This window comes from Vombatus ursinus, unplaced genomic scaffold (assembly GCF_900497805.2).
Source record: "Vombatus ursinus unplaced genomic scaffold, bare-nosed wombat genome assembly UNPS02014863.1, whole genome shotgun sequence".
NCBI lineage: Eukaryota > Metazoa > Chordata > Mammalia > Diprotodontia > Vombatidae > Vombatus > Vombatus ursinus.
In genome coordinates this window covers 12,359,194-12,374,893 of record NW_020954641.1, presented here as the reverse complement: position 1 = coordinate 12,374,893, position 15,700 = coordinate 12,359,194, and the positions used below count along the sequence as shown (strand labels likewise).

The 15,700-nt window shown below is 43.4% G+C and overlaps 1 protein-coding gene across 8 annotated transcripts in view; it reads left to right on the top strand.

Moving 5' to 3' along the window:
* The window catches only part of TENM2 (teneurin transmembrane protein 2), a 392,109-nt gene extending 382,480 nt beyond the window's left edge, over positions 1-9,629 (top strand). For all 8 annotated transcript variants that reach the window (XM_027841747.1, XM_027841746.1, XM_027841748.1 and 5 more), the window contains 3 exons: positions 1,517-3,131; positions 6,016-6,146; positions 8,514-9,629. In XM_027841747.1, coding sequence (XP_027697548.1) covers positions 1,517-3,131; positions 6,016-6,146; positions 8,514-9,275 — 2,508 coding nt within the window. In that variant the 3' untranslated portion in view covers positions 9,276-9,629. The remainder of the gene's footprint in view (positions 1-1,516; positions 3,132-6,015; positions 6,147-8,513) is intronic.
* Positions 9,630-15,700: the final 6,071 nt, after the last annotated feature.

Sequence of the window (15,700 nt, the reverse complement as noted above, 5' to 3'; positions counted from 1 at the left end):
CACTGATACGGCCCTCCGTGAATGGTGATGGAGATAATGTTACAATGAAATCGAGACTAAGGGAAGCTGGAGTCTTAGATCCTAGAAAGGCCCTAGAAAGTATCTTAAGGAAAAGAATGTGGCCTTTATTACTTGTGAAAGTCTTTTCCAGAATCCGTGGGCCTGAAATACTTACACTTCCCAATTTGGTTCAACAGAAGTACATTATATTTCTGCTCTGTGCCATGCTCAGTACTTGGCACTTGGGAAGATGTGGTTTAGATAAGACAGGGTGTCTGCCCTCATGGAGCTTACAGTCTAGGAGAGGCAGGCAATACATTCACAAACAGCCACATTACCTGATGAGTGGTTAATAGCTTCAAGCAACATCCTGTGAGAGGTCAAAGAGGAGAAAGCTGAGGATCAAACCACTGTTAGTGAAGAGTACAGCAGAGACTATAAAGGCACCTATGGCAGTACAGTGGCTACAGCGCTGGGCTTGGAGTCAGGACGACCTAAATTAAAGTCCTATCTCCGATACTTACTAGCTATGTGACCCTGGTCAAGTCACTTAACCTTTCTCAGACTCAGTTTCCTGCAGTGTAAAAATGGGGGATAATAGTAGCACCTGCCTCACAAAGGGGGTTACGAAGATTAAATAAGATAACAAAAAGTTCTTTGTCAACTTTGAAGTACTATATAAATGCTAACCAGTAGTGTTACATTTAAGCTTTGCTATTCCTCAGTGGGGATTTGTGGGCCTTTGTGAGTGCAATATTTTCAGAAGGATACCTCTCTGCTGAAAATCTATCTGTGAAGTAGGGCTCATTGTTTTAAAGCTGCAGTGGGGCAGCTAGGTGGCACAGTGGATAGAGCACCGGCCCTGAAGTCAGGAGGACCTGAGTTCAAATCCGGCCTCAGACCAAACACTTGACACGTACTAGCTGTGCGACCTTGGGTAAGTGACTTAACCCTGATTGCCTCACTAAAAAAAAAAAAGTCTGCAAGAGTCCTTAGAGGTCTAGTGGTGTCAAACTCAAATAGAAATGCAGATCCCTGTGGGCTGCATGTTGACTTAGAAAACTATAAATTAACATTATCTATGTTGTGTTGTATTTTTATTTATTTTGTTAAACATTTCCCAATTATATTTTCATCTAATCTGGGCTTCATTCAGGAGTTTTGCAGCCCAGCTGGAGTTTGGCACCACTGATCTAGTCCAACTCTTTCATTTTATAAATGAGAAAATTGGAACCCAGGGAAATTAAATGACTTGTCTAAGGTCCAAGTGGTAACAGCTTGGATTTGAACCCAGGTCCTTTGACTCCAAATCTCATGCTCTTTTCATTGTCCCATTGATATGGAATTTAAGTGACTGAGGCTCTGTACTTATCTCTGAGTCAGGGTGAAGGAGATTGTCCATTGGAGAGTGTCTGTATTTTCCATGAGTTTTGCCAAAAATTCTACATTGTTTCCTTTCCACTTTCCTGTCTAACTCCAACGTCCCTTTCTTTTCCCTCCCTTGCTTTTCCTCCAGTCCATGGTGCTCCTGATGCAGAGCCAGAGGCAGTACATATTTGAATATGATGCCTCTGACCGTCTTCATGCTGTCACCATGCCCAGTGTTGCCCGGCACAGCATGTCCACTCACACCTCCATTGGCTACATCAGGAACATTTATAATCCTCCAGAGAGCAATGCTTCAGTCATCTTTGATTACAGTGATGATGGCCGCATTCTAAAGACGTCCTTTTTGGGGACTGGGCGACAAGTGTTCTACAAATATGGGAAGCTCTCCAAGCTGTCCGAAATAGTCTATGACAGCACAGCGGTCACTTTTGGTTATGATGAGACAACTGGTGTTTTGAAGATGGTGAACCTCCAAAGTGGTGGGTTCTCCTGCACTATTCGTTATCGGAAAATTGGCCCACTTGTTGACAAACAGATTTACAGATTCTCAGAGGAAGGTATGGTCAATGCAAGGTTTGACTACACCTACCATGACAACAGTTTTCGGATCGCAAGCATCAAACCCGTCATAAGTGAGACTCCTCTTCCAGTGGATCTCTACCGCTATGATGAGATCTCTGGCAAAGTAGAACACTTTGGCAAATTTGGAGTCATCTACTATGACATAAATCAAATCATAACAACCGCAGTCATGACTCTGAGCAAACATTTTGATACCCATGGGAGGATTAAGGAAGTCCAGTATGAAATGTTCAGGTCCCTCATGTACTGGATGACAGTCCAATATGACAGCATGGGAAGAGTGACCAAGAGGGAGCTGAAACTGGGGCCTTATGCCAATACTACCAAATATACCTATGACTATGATGGGGACGGGCAGCTCCAGAGTGTGGCAGTCAATGACAGACCAACCTGGCGCTACAGCTATGACCTTAATGGAAATCTTCACCTGTTGAATCCTGGCAACAGTGTCCGGATCATACCCTTACGCTTTGACCTCCGGGATAGGATCACACGTCTAGGTGACATACAGTACAAGATAGATGATGATGGCTACCTCTGCCAGAGAGGTTCAGATATCTTTGAGTACAACTCTAAGGGTCTCCTAACAAGAGCCTACAACAAGGCCAGTGGGTGGAGTGTTCAGTACCGGTATGATGGAGTGGGGCGGCGAGCCTCCTGCAAGACCAACCTTGGGCACCATTTGCAATATTTCTATTCTGACCTCCACAACCCAACCCGGATGACTCATGTCTACAACCATTCCAACTCAGAGATCACTTCCCTTTACTATGACCTTCAGGGCCATCTCTTTGCCATGGAGAGCAGCAGTGGAGAGGAGTACTATGTAGCATCAGACAACACTGGAACCCCCCTGGCAGTTTTCAGCATAAATGGTCTTATGATCAAACAGCTGCAGTATACAGCATATGGGGAGATTTACTATGACTCTAACCCTGACTTTCAATTAGTCATTGGCTTCCATGGGGGACTCTATGACCCCCTAACCAAGTTGGTCCACTTCACTCAGAGAGACTATGATGTACTGGCAGGACGTTGGACCTCCCCTGACTATACCATGTGGAGAAACATTGGCAAGGAACCAGCCCCCTTCAACCTATATATGTTCAAAAGCAACAACCCTCTCAGCAATGAGCTGGATTTGAAAAACTATGTGACAGGTGAGAGCCCCTCTGCCTTAATCAGGGAAGCCGCCACTAGAGAGTTGTTGTCCTAGTAGAGTTTGAGAGAGGTTTCCCATCATAAGGAGACCTTTTTAAATAATATCCCTTTCCATATATGCCAGGAAGAACACCGATAGCACTGTTGACATCAGTTTTGGTGTATTTCCCATTGACAAGTAAGACAATAGAGGAAAAGGTATTTCAGGGTGGAAGGGCTCCAAGTTTTCATAGAAAATGAAGTGGAAAACAGACAGTGCTTATCATTGGCCACCAGTGGGTTCTCAGAGCCACAGAATCAGGTTTGGCTCTGGATACTTGGGAATGAATGAGCCAAAGCTAGACAAAGAGTATTTCCATAGTCTGTGCCGGATGAAAGTGAATAGACACCTGCTGATGCCAAGTCCCAAATAAACACATGCAGTCAGTGCAGTAAACCTGCCTGGGCCCTATGTTTTCTTGCTGGCTCTTGAAAGTGTCATAAACATGTACTTTTCCTGCAAAATGGTAGCACCTCATTCCACTGCTCTTACATCAAGCATCTCAGTCAAGGGGAAAGCAAGTCATATTGAACCAAATTCAACCATATTCCATAATCATTAGCTTCTAAAGAATATTATTCAGAAAGAAGCCTATTGTTTGTTGAGTGAGGGACTAGATCAGTGATGGCCTGAACCAGTAGCATAAAAAATGTTTAATGTCCAAAATCACATTAGAATTGGGAGAACACCTGCAGAAAAGGAGGAAAAAGAGCACTAAATCAATCTGTATGTATTGTGTTTTGGTAAAACTTTTACCCTCATATCAATTAGGGCTAATTTACCACTTAGGAGGATAGAAAAGTAGTTGAACTTGTTGCTAACAATTTACAAAGAAGAGGTAATTAAGATGCAGTCAAGAGAAACTCTAATAACAGAACCCACTATCTCCCATAATTAAAGGAACCCTTACAATTTAAGAACAGAGCTATCTTCTTGAGTGGCAGTTCCTAAGTAAGGAAAGGGCTTGTTTCTCTAAATAAGGCACTACAAGCTGGCTCTGTCCTCTCCTTCTAGACTCCCAGGAGACAGCTGCCAATTGAGGGAAGGAAGATGAAAGTGAATATGACTGGGGCTCCTAGGCTTTGGGGAAGCCACTGATTTTAGATCTGGCAGAAGAATTCGTGGGTGTCCCCAGACCCCATTCCAGGTTTCTGATGCTTGCTGAGTAATACCTCAGCCTAATAGATTTTATTGTATCGGGCTAAATGATGCTATTTTTGCAAATGCCAATTCACAAATGAAACCCTAGTTAAGGAAACTACTCATGAGACACACTTGAAAGTAGTTGAAAACAATAATGAGTCCCAGTACCTGGGACTCATGGCATCTCCCTCTCAGTGGCCTCCTGTTCGTTCTTCAAGCTTACAAATCCCAAGAATGCTTTCACTTAAGGGGGGAAAAAAGTTCGATTTTGTAAAGTTTAATTTTCGTAAGTGAGAAGAAAGGCATAACCTTCTTCTCACATTATCTCCTTCTCATATTTACACTTAACACCTGAGGATGCTTTGTTGACAGCATTTTCTGAGGGAAAGCTAACTTCTCTAGCTGTGTAATCACATGCTGTGAAGAACATTAGAAAAGGGGAATAATGAACTATTAGAATGAGCTGCATTCTCTTGCTTAGACCTAAATGACTCCCTCCTCAACAGATTATTTAGGGAGACTGTTACAGTGTAACACCAATTACATTCAAAATGAGGAGAGGAGCTGTCTTGTCAGCGCACTGCTGAAGAGGCACCTTCTGCAAAATGGAGAAGGAGATGGTGACTCCAATAAATATTTGTGATCTGGTAATACTCAAAAACCAACCACATTGACTGCTTAAGAAAAAGGTCAATGACATGAGCTGTCACTGTCAGAGTTAGTAGCCACTGAACCATCGTCCTCTCCTCAGAAGGGAAATCTCACTTAGCATTATTAAAGAGTGAATTTCAGGTGGGAGGGTGAAGGAGACTGGGGGAGGGGATGGCTGTAACTAGGATGGAGTGATCAGGGCTTTGCTCTAGGCATGAATTTAGAGGGTGTTGACTGCAGGTAAGGAGCATAGAAACATCAGAGCTTAACACCTAGTTAAGATGAATAATTGGTAAAAATGGGAGACTGATAGATGGCAGACAAGGTTGAGTGAGCTCATTCTCTGCCCATCATGCTCCACCTCCACCACTATCCTCTATGCTGTAACCACAAAGTGGCACAGTGCCAGTATCTTGGATTCTATATACCACTCAGGAGATAGTGTTACAGCCTAACAAAAAAAAGAGAGAGAGAGAGAGAGAGAGAGAGTGTCACACACTCTCCTCTACCATCACTACCAATGACACCGCACTTTATTCTTTTTGCCCTGTAATAGAATAGAAGCCCCTTGAGGGCAGGACTGTTTAATATTGTTTTCTATGTATTGCCATCACCTGGCACAGTGCCTGGAACATGGTGGGCAGTTAATAAATGCTAGTTGGTTGCTCGATGATGACACTTTGCCCCAGATTCAAAACTTCCTAGTTATGACTTTAAGAGAAAGAGAAACAGGAAGGAAGAGATCTCTTGAGAGAGAACGTTTCAAAGACAATCTGATTTTTCTTAAGTTGTCAGAAAGGTGAAACCCTACTAATAATGTGTATACCTCCTGACACATTTTGTCAAAGTTACAAACATATTACTTCTCAGCACCTGTGTAAAAATACATTGGGTTGATAGACTGAGGAGACGTTGACATACGCCAGCTTTGTTTCCACTTTGGATGTGTGGTATAGACTTCCTGTTATTTCACAAGTGGTGTCTCACCAAGCTCCACTGCTGATGCCAAGTGGCCTATTTTCTTAACTCTCCTTTATTTTTCATTGTAGATGTGAAAAGCTGGCTTGTGATGTTTGGGTTTCAGCTCAGCAATATCATTCCTGGTTTCCCAAGAGCTAAAATGTACTTTGTGCCTCCACCTTATGAATTGTCAGAAAGTCAAGCTAGTGAAACTGGACAGGTAAGCTGACACCCCAGCTAAGCATCCAAATCATTATTGGCATTCTATATTGTAAACAGAATTACAAGGGGATGAGTGCACATCCACGGAGGAGTATAACATCATAGTGGGGTAGAAATGGGCCACTAAACAGCATTGGATTCACAGGAAAACAAATGTCAACATCGTCACCTGTTGGGTACAAACCATCTTTCTTCCCAACCTCAATTATTACCTTAATTGCAGTATCGTTACCTGTTCTGTCTGTACCCTTGAGTTGTTACTTGATTAACAGTGGCACAGGGAAATCTGGAGGTAACTTACCATCTGTTCTTCCTATAAGATCATAACCCTTTTGGCTTTTATGGGGAGTAATAAAACCATGGTTTGCAGTTTCTGTCCCATTAAAGGAACATTTTTATGCCCCACATAAAACCTCAGTGTTTTATGATTAAAATTTTATACAGATTGAGTTTTTTAAGATCATTTGTGGTTGGTTCATGCAGTGAGGGCCAGAGAGTTGTCAGTTTTGATTTGGAAGTTAAGTGGCCCATAGTTCACTGAAGTGAGTGAGACTCTGTCACTATTCAAAAGGTTAGTGCACAGAGAATCTTAGGATTGGAAGGGACCTCAAAGAACAGCCACTTTAACCTGTATCTGAACATGAATTGTCTTAAGGGAAAACCTACCAACTAGAATTAGAGGACTGGAGTTCAAATACTGGTTCTGATATTCACCTAAATGATCTTGGAAAAAAGTCACTACCTCTCTGAGCCTCAGTTTCCTCTTCTGTAAAATGAGAGGGTTACACTAGATAACCTCCCAAGATCTCTTCCAGCCCTAGATCTGTGGTCCTAAATCTGACAAGTGGTCATCTACTACTCTACCCAAAGAACTCCAATGTGTAGGGGGAACCTAATACCTTCCAAGACAACACATTTCACTTGGTTCTAGTTGCCAGGAAACTCTTCCTTCCATCAAGTTCCCTCCTCTCTATTGACGATCAGTACTTAGCATTATGAGACAGCTTGGTGGTGCTGTGAACAGAGCGCCAGACCTGGAATCAGAAAGACTCATCTTCCTGAGTTCAAATCCAGCCTCTGATACTTACTGGTTATGTGACCCTGGGCAAGTCACTTAACCCTGTTTGCCTCAGTTTTCTCATCTGTAACATGAGCTAGAGAAGGAAATGGCAAACCACTCCAGTATCTTTGCCAAGAAAACCCCAAATGGGGTCATGAAGAGTCAGACATGACTGAAATGACTCAACAATAACAACTCAGCATTATAAAAATATGAAATGTTATAGCTGTTTCAGTAAATCAGTCAAATTGAGGTCACTGCAAATAGACAACCTAGAATCTCCTGGTCACCCAGGACAAGACATCCCCATGATGATTCCCACCATGTGAGGAACCATTCTTTGAATTAATAAGACTTTTTTGCACTTGTGTAGGCACTGTACATTTCAAAACGTATTCATTTCCCATTATCCTAGTCTGTGTCGCAGCAACTTAGGTAGACTATATTTTGCAAATGGGGAAACTGAGGTATGAAAGATAACATGCCATGTAAAAGTCAGTGGTAAAGATGAGGACTAGGGGCAGCTAGGTGGTACAGGGGATAGAGCACTGACCCTGGAGTCAGGAGGACCTGAGTTCAAATTCGGCCTCAGACACTTGACACTTACTAGCTATGTGACCCTGAGCAGCTCACTTAACTCCATTGCCTAGCCCCCCCCAAAAAAAAAAAAAAAAAAAAGATGAGGACTGGAACTCATCTCCTAACTCCTAGCTAAGAGTTCTTTCTTCTTAGCCTCATGGCCCAGGTGAGCAAAGTGAGCACTAATTTCTTATTCAGCACATCATAAGATATTAAAGAATGGGGCAGTTTTGGACATTATCCAGGGACCAGCCCTACTTCACCTGCTTGGAAGGCAATATGGCCCACAGCTGGAACCACTGAATCCAAACAAACCCACCCTTCAGGTCAGGATGCTTTTCGTCTAAGTTGTATGAGACAACTGTCAAAGAAACCACTAATGAATAGCTATCCTTTCCCCAACCTCAGAGAAGAGTCTCAGGGTCATCTGTTGATGTGTAGAGCTTTAGAAAGGTGGCACACCTTCCTCACTTTGCTTCTTAATTAGTTACATAGTAATCTGGACTCTCTGCCCCGCCAGCATAGAGTCCATGACCTCGAATGCTCAGCAACCCTTGGGTGGCCCAGCCTTACTTTTGGAGACGTTAGCCTTGCAGTGTTATGTTAGTTCTGTGTCAGCAGGGAAGGGGAAGGGTAGCACTGAGAGGAGCAAATGCGTACCTTTTGTTGCCTTTTAATGAGCTAAGGCCAACCTTCTCATCCTTCTGGGTTTTCTTTTGCCTCCAGCTCATTACAGGAGTCCAGCAGACGACAGAGAGGCATAATCAGGCATTCATGGCCCTGGAGGGACAGGTCATCTCCAAACGGCTCCACGCCAGCATCCGAGAGAAAGCTGGCCACTGGTTTGCCACTACCACACCCATCATTGGGAAAGGGATCATGTTTGCCATCAAGGAAGGGCGTGTGGTGACGGGAGTGTCTAGCATCGCCAGCGAAGACAGTCGGAAGGTGGCCTCCGTGCTGAACAATGCCTATTACCTGGACAAGATGCATTACAGCATAGAGGGGAAGGACACGCACTACTTCGTAAAAATTGGCTCCTCTGACAGTGACCTGGTCACCCTTGCCATGACGAGTGGGCGGAAGGTGCTGGACAGTGGGGTAAATGTGACCATGTCGCAGCCTACCTTGCTGGTCAACGGGAGGACTCGAAGGTTCACAAACATTGAGTTCCAGTACCGAACGCTCCTGCTCAACATTCGCTACGGCCTCACCCCAGACACACTTGACGAAGAGAAAGCCCGAGTCCTGGACCAGGCAAGGCAGAGGGCCCTGGGAGCAGCATGGGCCAAGGAACAGCAGAAAGCCCGGGAAGGGAGGGAGGGCAGTCGATTGTGGACTGATGGAGAGAAGCAACAGCTCCTGAGCACAGGAAGGGTGCAGGGTTACGAGGGATACTATGTCCTCCCCGTGGAGCAATACCCAGAGCTTGCGGACAGTAGCAGCAACATCCAGTTTTTAAGACAGAATGAAATGGGAAAGAGGTAACAAAATGATCTGCTTGCTGCCATTCCTTGTCTGGATGGCTCAGTAGGCATAACTGTTATCTCCTCTCCTAAGGAGATGAAGACCTAACCAGGGGCACTAGGCTGAGCTGCTTTGGGATAATAAGTGGCAAAAAGGAAAGAAAAAAAAAAAGCTCATTTTTTGAGTTCAGATGCTACTGTCCAAGTGAGACGTTCCACATCCTCAAGTGGACTAAAAGCCTAACTGAAAACTCACCGGGAAAAAAAATGTTTCAAGTTCCCCTAAGATATTACCCACTTGTTCTGGGTCTAAAGAAAAGAAACACAAATTTCACAAGGAAAACAAAAATAAAAACAAAACAAAAAAAAAAAAAAACGAAAAAGAGAAGGCCTCATATTCTATTACCTCACTCCATTCACACGTGAGCAACTTTGAAACATCCATGAGGGCCAGCTTCACCAGACCAGCTGAGGAAAACAATTCAGACTGCTTGTTTGATAAAAGCAAACAAACTCCAGAAGTTTTCGTTTAAGCAAAATACAGGTGCATTTAAAACATGACTTTTGGGGTGATTTGTGTGTAGCAACTGGGGCGGGGGGACAAAAAGAGGTGAAAGAGTGAGCACTGGAATTACTCTTTAAGGAAAAAAAAAAAAAACAAGGAAAAAAAAAAAGAAATTAACATCAAGAATCAAAGAGAGAAGTAATAATGTCCTGCACTTGTACTTAGATCCTACCTAAGTCCGACCTGAGTCGATTTATTCGAGGAGGGCAGAGTGTAAAGTTCAATTCAAAATGGTGGCTATAATCACTACAGATAAATTTCATACTCTGTTTGTCTTTGAAGATTCCATTGTGGACAGTAATACACAGTGACAGGGTGTAGTCTGTTTAGATTCTGTAGTTTGTTGGTATCAGTTCCAGTAGAGGTGTGGGCATTGTATCACTCTTTTGCTAATGGGCACCACTTCAGATCACCCTGTACATACATGAGCCGTAAGGCACAATCACTGTTTCAGATTTAAAATTATTAGTGTGTTTGTTTGGTCCAGAAACTGAGACAATCACATGACAAGTCACCACGAGGAAAGAAAAAAAAATAAGTCTAATAAGAACTTTGGTACAAGAACTTTTTTTGTAATATACATGTATGAATTGTTCATTGAGTTTTTATATTAATTTTAATTTGCTGCTAAGCAAAGACTAGAGACAGGCAAAGATAATTTATGGCAAAGTGTTTAAATTGTTTATACATAAATAAAGTCTCTAAAACTCCTGTGGACACTGGTCTTCTGTGGAAGTATTTTGACAGGAGGACAGATCAGAAAGAGAAGGACCCTTCCAAAAGAATGAACTGGTATTTCCAGATATTCACAGCCAATCGACAGACATTCATTAAGTACCTACTATGTGCCAGGTATTGTGCTAAGCACTAGGGATATATATAGAGAAAGGCAAAAACAGCCCCTGCTATCAAAGAACCCACTGTCTAACAGGGGACATGACATGCAAACTACTACATACAAACAAGATATAAAGGGAGATGAGTATGGAGAAAGATCAGCTATTCCTGGGGTGCTTTTGCCAGAGGTTATTAGGTGCTCCATTCTCTGCAGAGCTTGCTGGGAAATACAAGAAAGGAGAGAAGTAAAGCTGTAGGGACATAAGCCCTTTGGCCAATACTGTACTTAACTCCCATCAGACCGGCTTCTCAGATGGCTCTCTTCATTTCCATCTCAAGTTTCTCTTAACACTGGTAGGTTTCAAGGGATGCTATCGCCATAGTTAGACAGGATCCTTTATTTGTGTGTATTCTTCTGGAATGAGTTAAGTTGCATGATAACAATCATTGACATTTCCATAGTTCTTTATATATGTAGGATCATAGAGTGAGAGCAAAGAGGGACCTTAGGGGCCAGCTAGTTCAACCCCCTCATTTCACAGATAAGGAAACAGAGGCCCAGGGAGGCAAAAGGACTTGCCTGTGCTTACACAGCAAAATGGCATAGCCAGGATAGGAACAAGGTCCTCCTGTTCTAAATCCACACACTGTCTCTCATTTGAATCTCACAACCCTTTGAGACAGGTTCTACCATTATCATCATCACCACTTAACGAAACTGAGGCAAAGAGACAGGAACTGACTTGCCCACAGACAGAGAGCTAGTAAATGTCAGAGGAGGGTCTTGACCCCAGGCCCATCACTCTCCCCACTCTGCAAAACTGCCTCAAGACCACCAGGGTTAGTTGTATTAAAAGTAATGATTTTGGAGGGGAGGAAGAGAATATTATAGTTTGGATAAGTTTTCAGTTGGGCCTCATCTGGGGTCAGGATGTTATCTTTCCTGGGGAAAATCAGGACCCCTCAGACTCTCCCATGCTCTGTACCACAGCAACCAATTCATTGTCCAGCCCAACGAAGAGCTGCCAGATCCAGAGGGCATGATTCTTCTCTGCCTTAACCTAAAAGGTCCCCAGGCCCACCTTGAAAGCTCCATCCAGGCCCTAGTCTGGCCTTGGTCTGTACAGCTAGGGTAACAGTTATTAGTAAATCCAACAGTAACTGTGGAGCAATTAATTCCCTTTCAGAGTTGCATGAATAATTATATATTTGGGAGGCTGTTTTTCAAAATGAGAGGGAAAGTAGATGAGAGAACATCTGGGTTAACCCCTTATTTTCTAAGGAAGGTGGAGTTTTATTAAGGGGTGAGAAGGAATAAGTGAAAGTTAATAATGATGAGGGGAAAGATAAGCACCAATAAAACTAGGTTATGTGTGTTGTATGTGTGTGTGTTTTAATATATAGGAAAAAGCAATTGTATCCACAGTGGCCTAGTGATGTAATTTGTCTGTCTGCCCTAGATGGCTAAAGCAGTTTGATGTTATTCAGCAACTGGAAAACACACACATACACACACACACACACCCCTGGAGTGAGGGGGACCACACTGGACACAAGGAAAGACTTCACACAGCAAGTAACTCAAATTGACTTTGGAACTATTTACCCCTCATACAGACTCAGCCTGATAGCTCAACAGTAGAGAAAGCTGCATCTTTTGGCTTCCTGCAAACACTCAGTTCATGTCTCATCTTCTACAGGAAGCTTTTCCTGGCCCCCTTCCCCTTCCATCTCACTAGAGCCTTCCTTCTGAAATTACCTTCCTTCAAGTCTTTCTATACCTTGTATATACATATTTTTTACATGTTGTCTCCCCCATTTGAACATGAGGGACCATGTTTTGCCTTTCTCTGAATCCCCAGAACTTAGCATGGTGCCTGGAACAGAGCAAACACTTAATAGAGTAGAAAGGACTCGGCAAGAGGCCTCCAGCTCTGGCTAAAGCCAAATTCAATCAAACAAACAAGCATTTATTGAGCACCATTTTTGTGCCGGGCACTGGGGATCCAAAGTCAGAAGTAAAATCAGGCAGTTTACACTCTCTTGGGAAACTAGAGTCAGTGTTTCTGGATAGAAGTAGCCTCACACAATCTACCTCATACCAACTACCCCACAAGATGGATGGCTGCTCTGCTGGGCACACCTCACAAAGGATGGATGCAACAGGCTCTCAGAAAGCCACAAATAAAGGTCACCATGGATAGAACTGCAGAGAGGGACCACAGGAAGCTGCCAACTGACTATAATTTCTACGGAATCTGAAATCCATTTCCTTTTTTTTTTGCAGGGGGGAAATAGAGGGAAGGAGGGAAGAGGGTCATCCTGATATCTCCATCAACAGCAAAGCAGAAGTATGAGGGTGAAGGGAACACTTCATTACCTCCCCTCCCAAATTCCAAAGATGCTTTTACAATCAATAATTCCAAAAGTATCAAGGAAGGAGATAGCCCTCACCTAAACTGGACGGTGAATTAAAGATCTCCTCCTCCTTCCTTTCAGGGTCAATCCTAGACAAAGCTGTAAAATCAACAGAATTTGTCTTGAATGTAAACCATGGTTTTGAGCCTGGACATTTGCATTTGGCGGAGAGAATTATTACTCCATACTTGGTGATTGCAAGAGGGGCAGAGTTAAAGGGAACCTGCCTTTCTACAGCTCCCTTTTTCCTCTGCTTCCTTCCTCAGTTCATCTGCCTAGAAGAAAACAACCCAACAAAAAGTAAGTCACATGAAGATGTTATTGGCAAGTGAACTGAAAGAGAGAAGTCTTTACCTCCCCCCCAAAAAAAGTATGAAGGAAGGGAGGAAATAAGTATTTATATAGCACCAACTATATGCCAGGTATGCTAAGTGCTTTTTACAAGTATCTCATTTGATGCTCAAAATAAACCCTTTCAAGTAGGTGCTATTATTACCTCCATTTTACAGTTGAGGAAACTGAGGCAAACAGAAGTGACTTGCCCAGTTTCCCCACACATAGTATCTAGCCATGTGGAAAAGTCAATGAAATCTCAGATACTGGCAGATCATTTCCATGAGTTCTGCCAGTTTTGCCTCTCTGCTCTCTCTGCTCATGCCCTGGGAGCACCTAAGACTATGGGTAGGCAAATCTCAGTTATGATTACAATGTTATGACTAAAAGGGCTTCTCAGGTTGAGGACAATGTGTAGCGAGTTGAGGGAGTGTCAGACACAGTGGGAATGGTTGAAGATGGGGAAAATCAAGGTCCCACTGAGTCTGTTCTGTTGCTTTGATTACAAAGGATCTTTCTGGTGGGCATGACAAGAAATCCATCTTATTTGCAGTGAGAGGCCCAAATGGCAGATTCATGCTGAATCTCTTATGGAAGCCTCTGCTCAGAGGAAGCCTAGCAGGGTCAGGCTCCGCCCTGACCCCACCCCCAGCCTTCCATCCTCCCATCTCACCAACTTGAACCCTTTCTTCTACATACCCTCTTGAGAGGATCCAAAATCTCAAGGGCTTCCCTGACATAATCTAAACAACCTTTCCTACCAGAGACCCTCTGCACCAGTGGACTGGACTTCCATAGACATATGGAAAGACACCTATCCCAAACCACCTTGAAGCAACTCCACCAGCCCTGAAACCTGCCACCTGCCTGGGCTGCCACCTCCTCGCAGGGAAAACTTGAATTTGCTCTCTAGCCACATGGTGGCAGCCTTCACCATGAAATCGTCCCCAATGCCCAGTTCCCCAGCCCAATTCACTGGGAAGGTATTTCCTATTTTAATCAACAAGCATTTATTAAGCACCTCCTGCATTCATTCATTTATTCAAGTAGCACAAAAAGAAATACCAACTAAAGGGGTGTTCTAGAACATGGGACACTGCAGAAATGAGACACCTGACACAAGCAGCTATTAAGTTTGGATTCAGTCAAAGGGCCACAATTGAGGACCTAGAGACCCACATGTGGCCTTGAGGCCACAGGTTCCCCACCCATGTTCTAGGTTCTGTATTCTCTCCCCTCTCTCCTATACCACCTGACATGGTTGACCTCAGATGGAACACTTAAGAGTTCTAACAGAACTGCCGTGCCCTGAAGAATGGACCAGAATAGGAGAAAAGGGGGTTCTGAGAACTTTCTATTTTCTCCTCTAATAAAGAAGGGAGCAGGTACACTCCCAGAGGACATTAAGACATATTTTGGAGACCCTAAAAGATGGTGTGTGAAGAGCAGGGGAATTGCAGAATACAACCTCAATCTGATTATTGTTTCCTTTCCAAGGAGTTGGGAAGGAAAAATCAGTGACCTGAGACACTATCAGCAGTGACCTGGTCTCCTAGGAATGGTATGAACCTGTAGCTCTGTATTCATGCAGCAGACAGGAACAGATTCATGAACTCACCCAGAGAAAGGAGTCTCAGAGAGGGCTCAGCAGCAAGTACCTTTACCTTCCTTAGGAAGACCAAGTTAGACAGTAGAGATCATGGCTAAGCTGGGGAGCTGGGCGGGGGGGCATAGTGTAAGTTGAGACTTTGCTATTAAGAGGTAGTGTGATACGGTAAAGATTCATGGGCCTGGAGGCAGGATCAGTGTCCTGATCTCTGACATTTATAAGCTGAGGGCCATAAGTGAGGCACACTTTGTCTGTGCCTCAATTTCCCTAGCTATAAAAGGAAGATAATAACATCTATCTCACAGGGTAGCTTTGAATCTCAAATGAGAATCTCTGTAAAGCTTCATGTAAATCTTAGTGGGCTTTACAAATGGCAGCTGTTGCTCTAATTCTATTAGCATAAGAGTCAGGGTTCATGTATGTACATGAATGAGAAAAATATTAGACCTCACCTCTGAACTTTGGAATTTTGGGGTGGGGGTGATTCCAATAGGGTCAAGCTGTCTTCCACAGAAGTTCCACAAATATACTGGCATTCCCTATCCTTCCCAGGGATAGGTCTTCCAAGATTTATCCCACAATCCAATCCCGTTCCTCTTACTAAACAATAACTGTCAGAAAAAAAAGTAAGTTCTCCCATGTGCTTCCTGGTTTAAATATAGCCCATTTTCTCAAGCCTAAACTC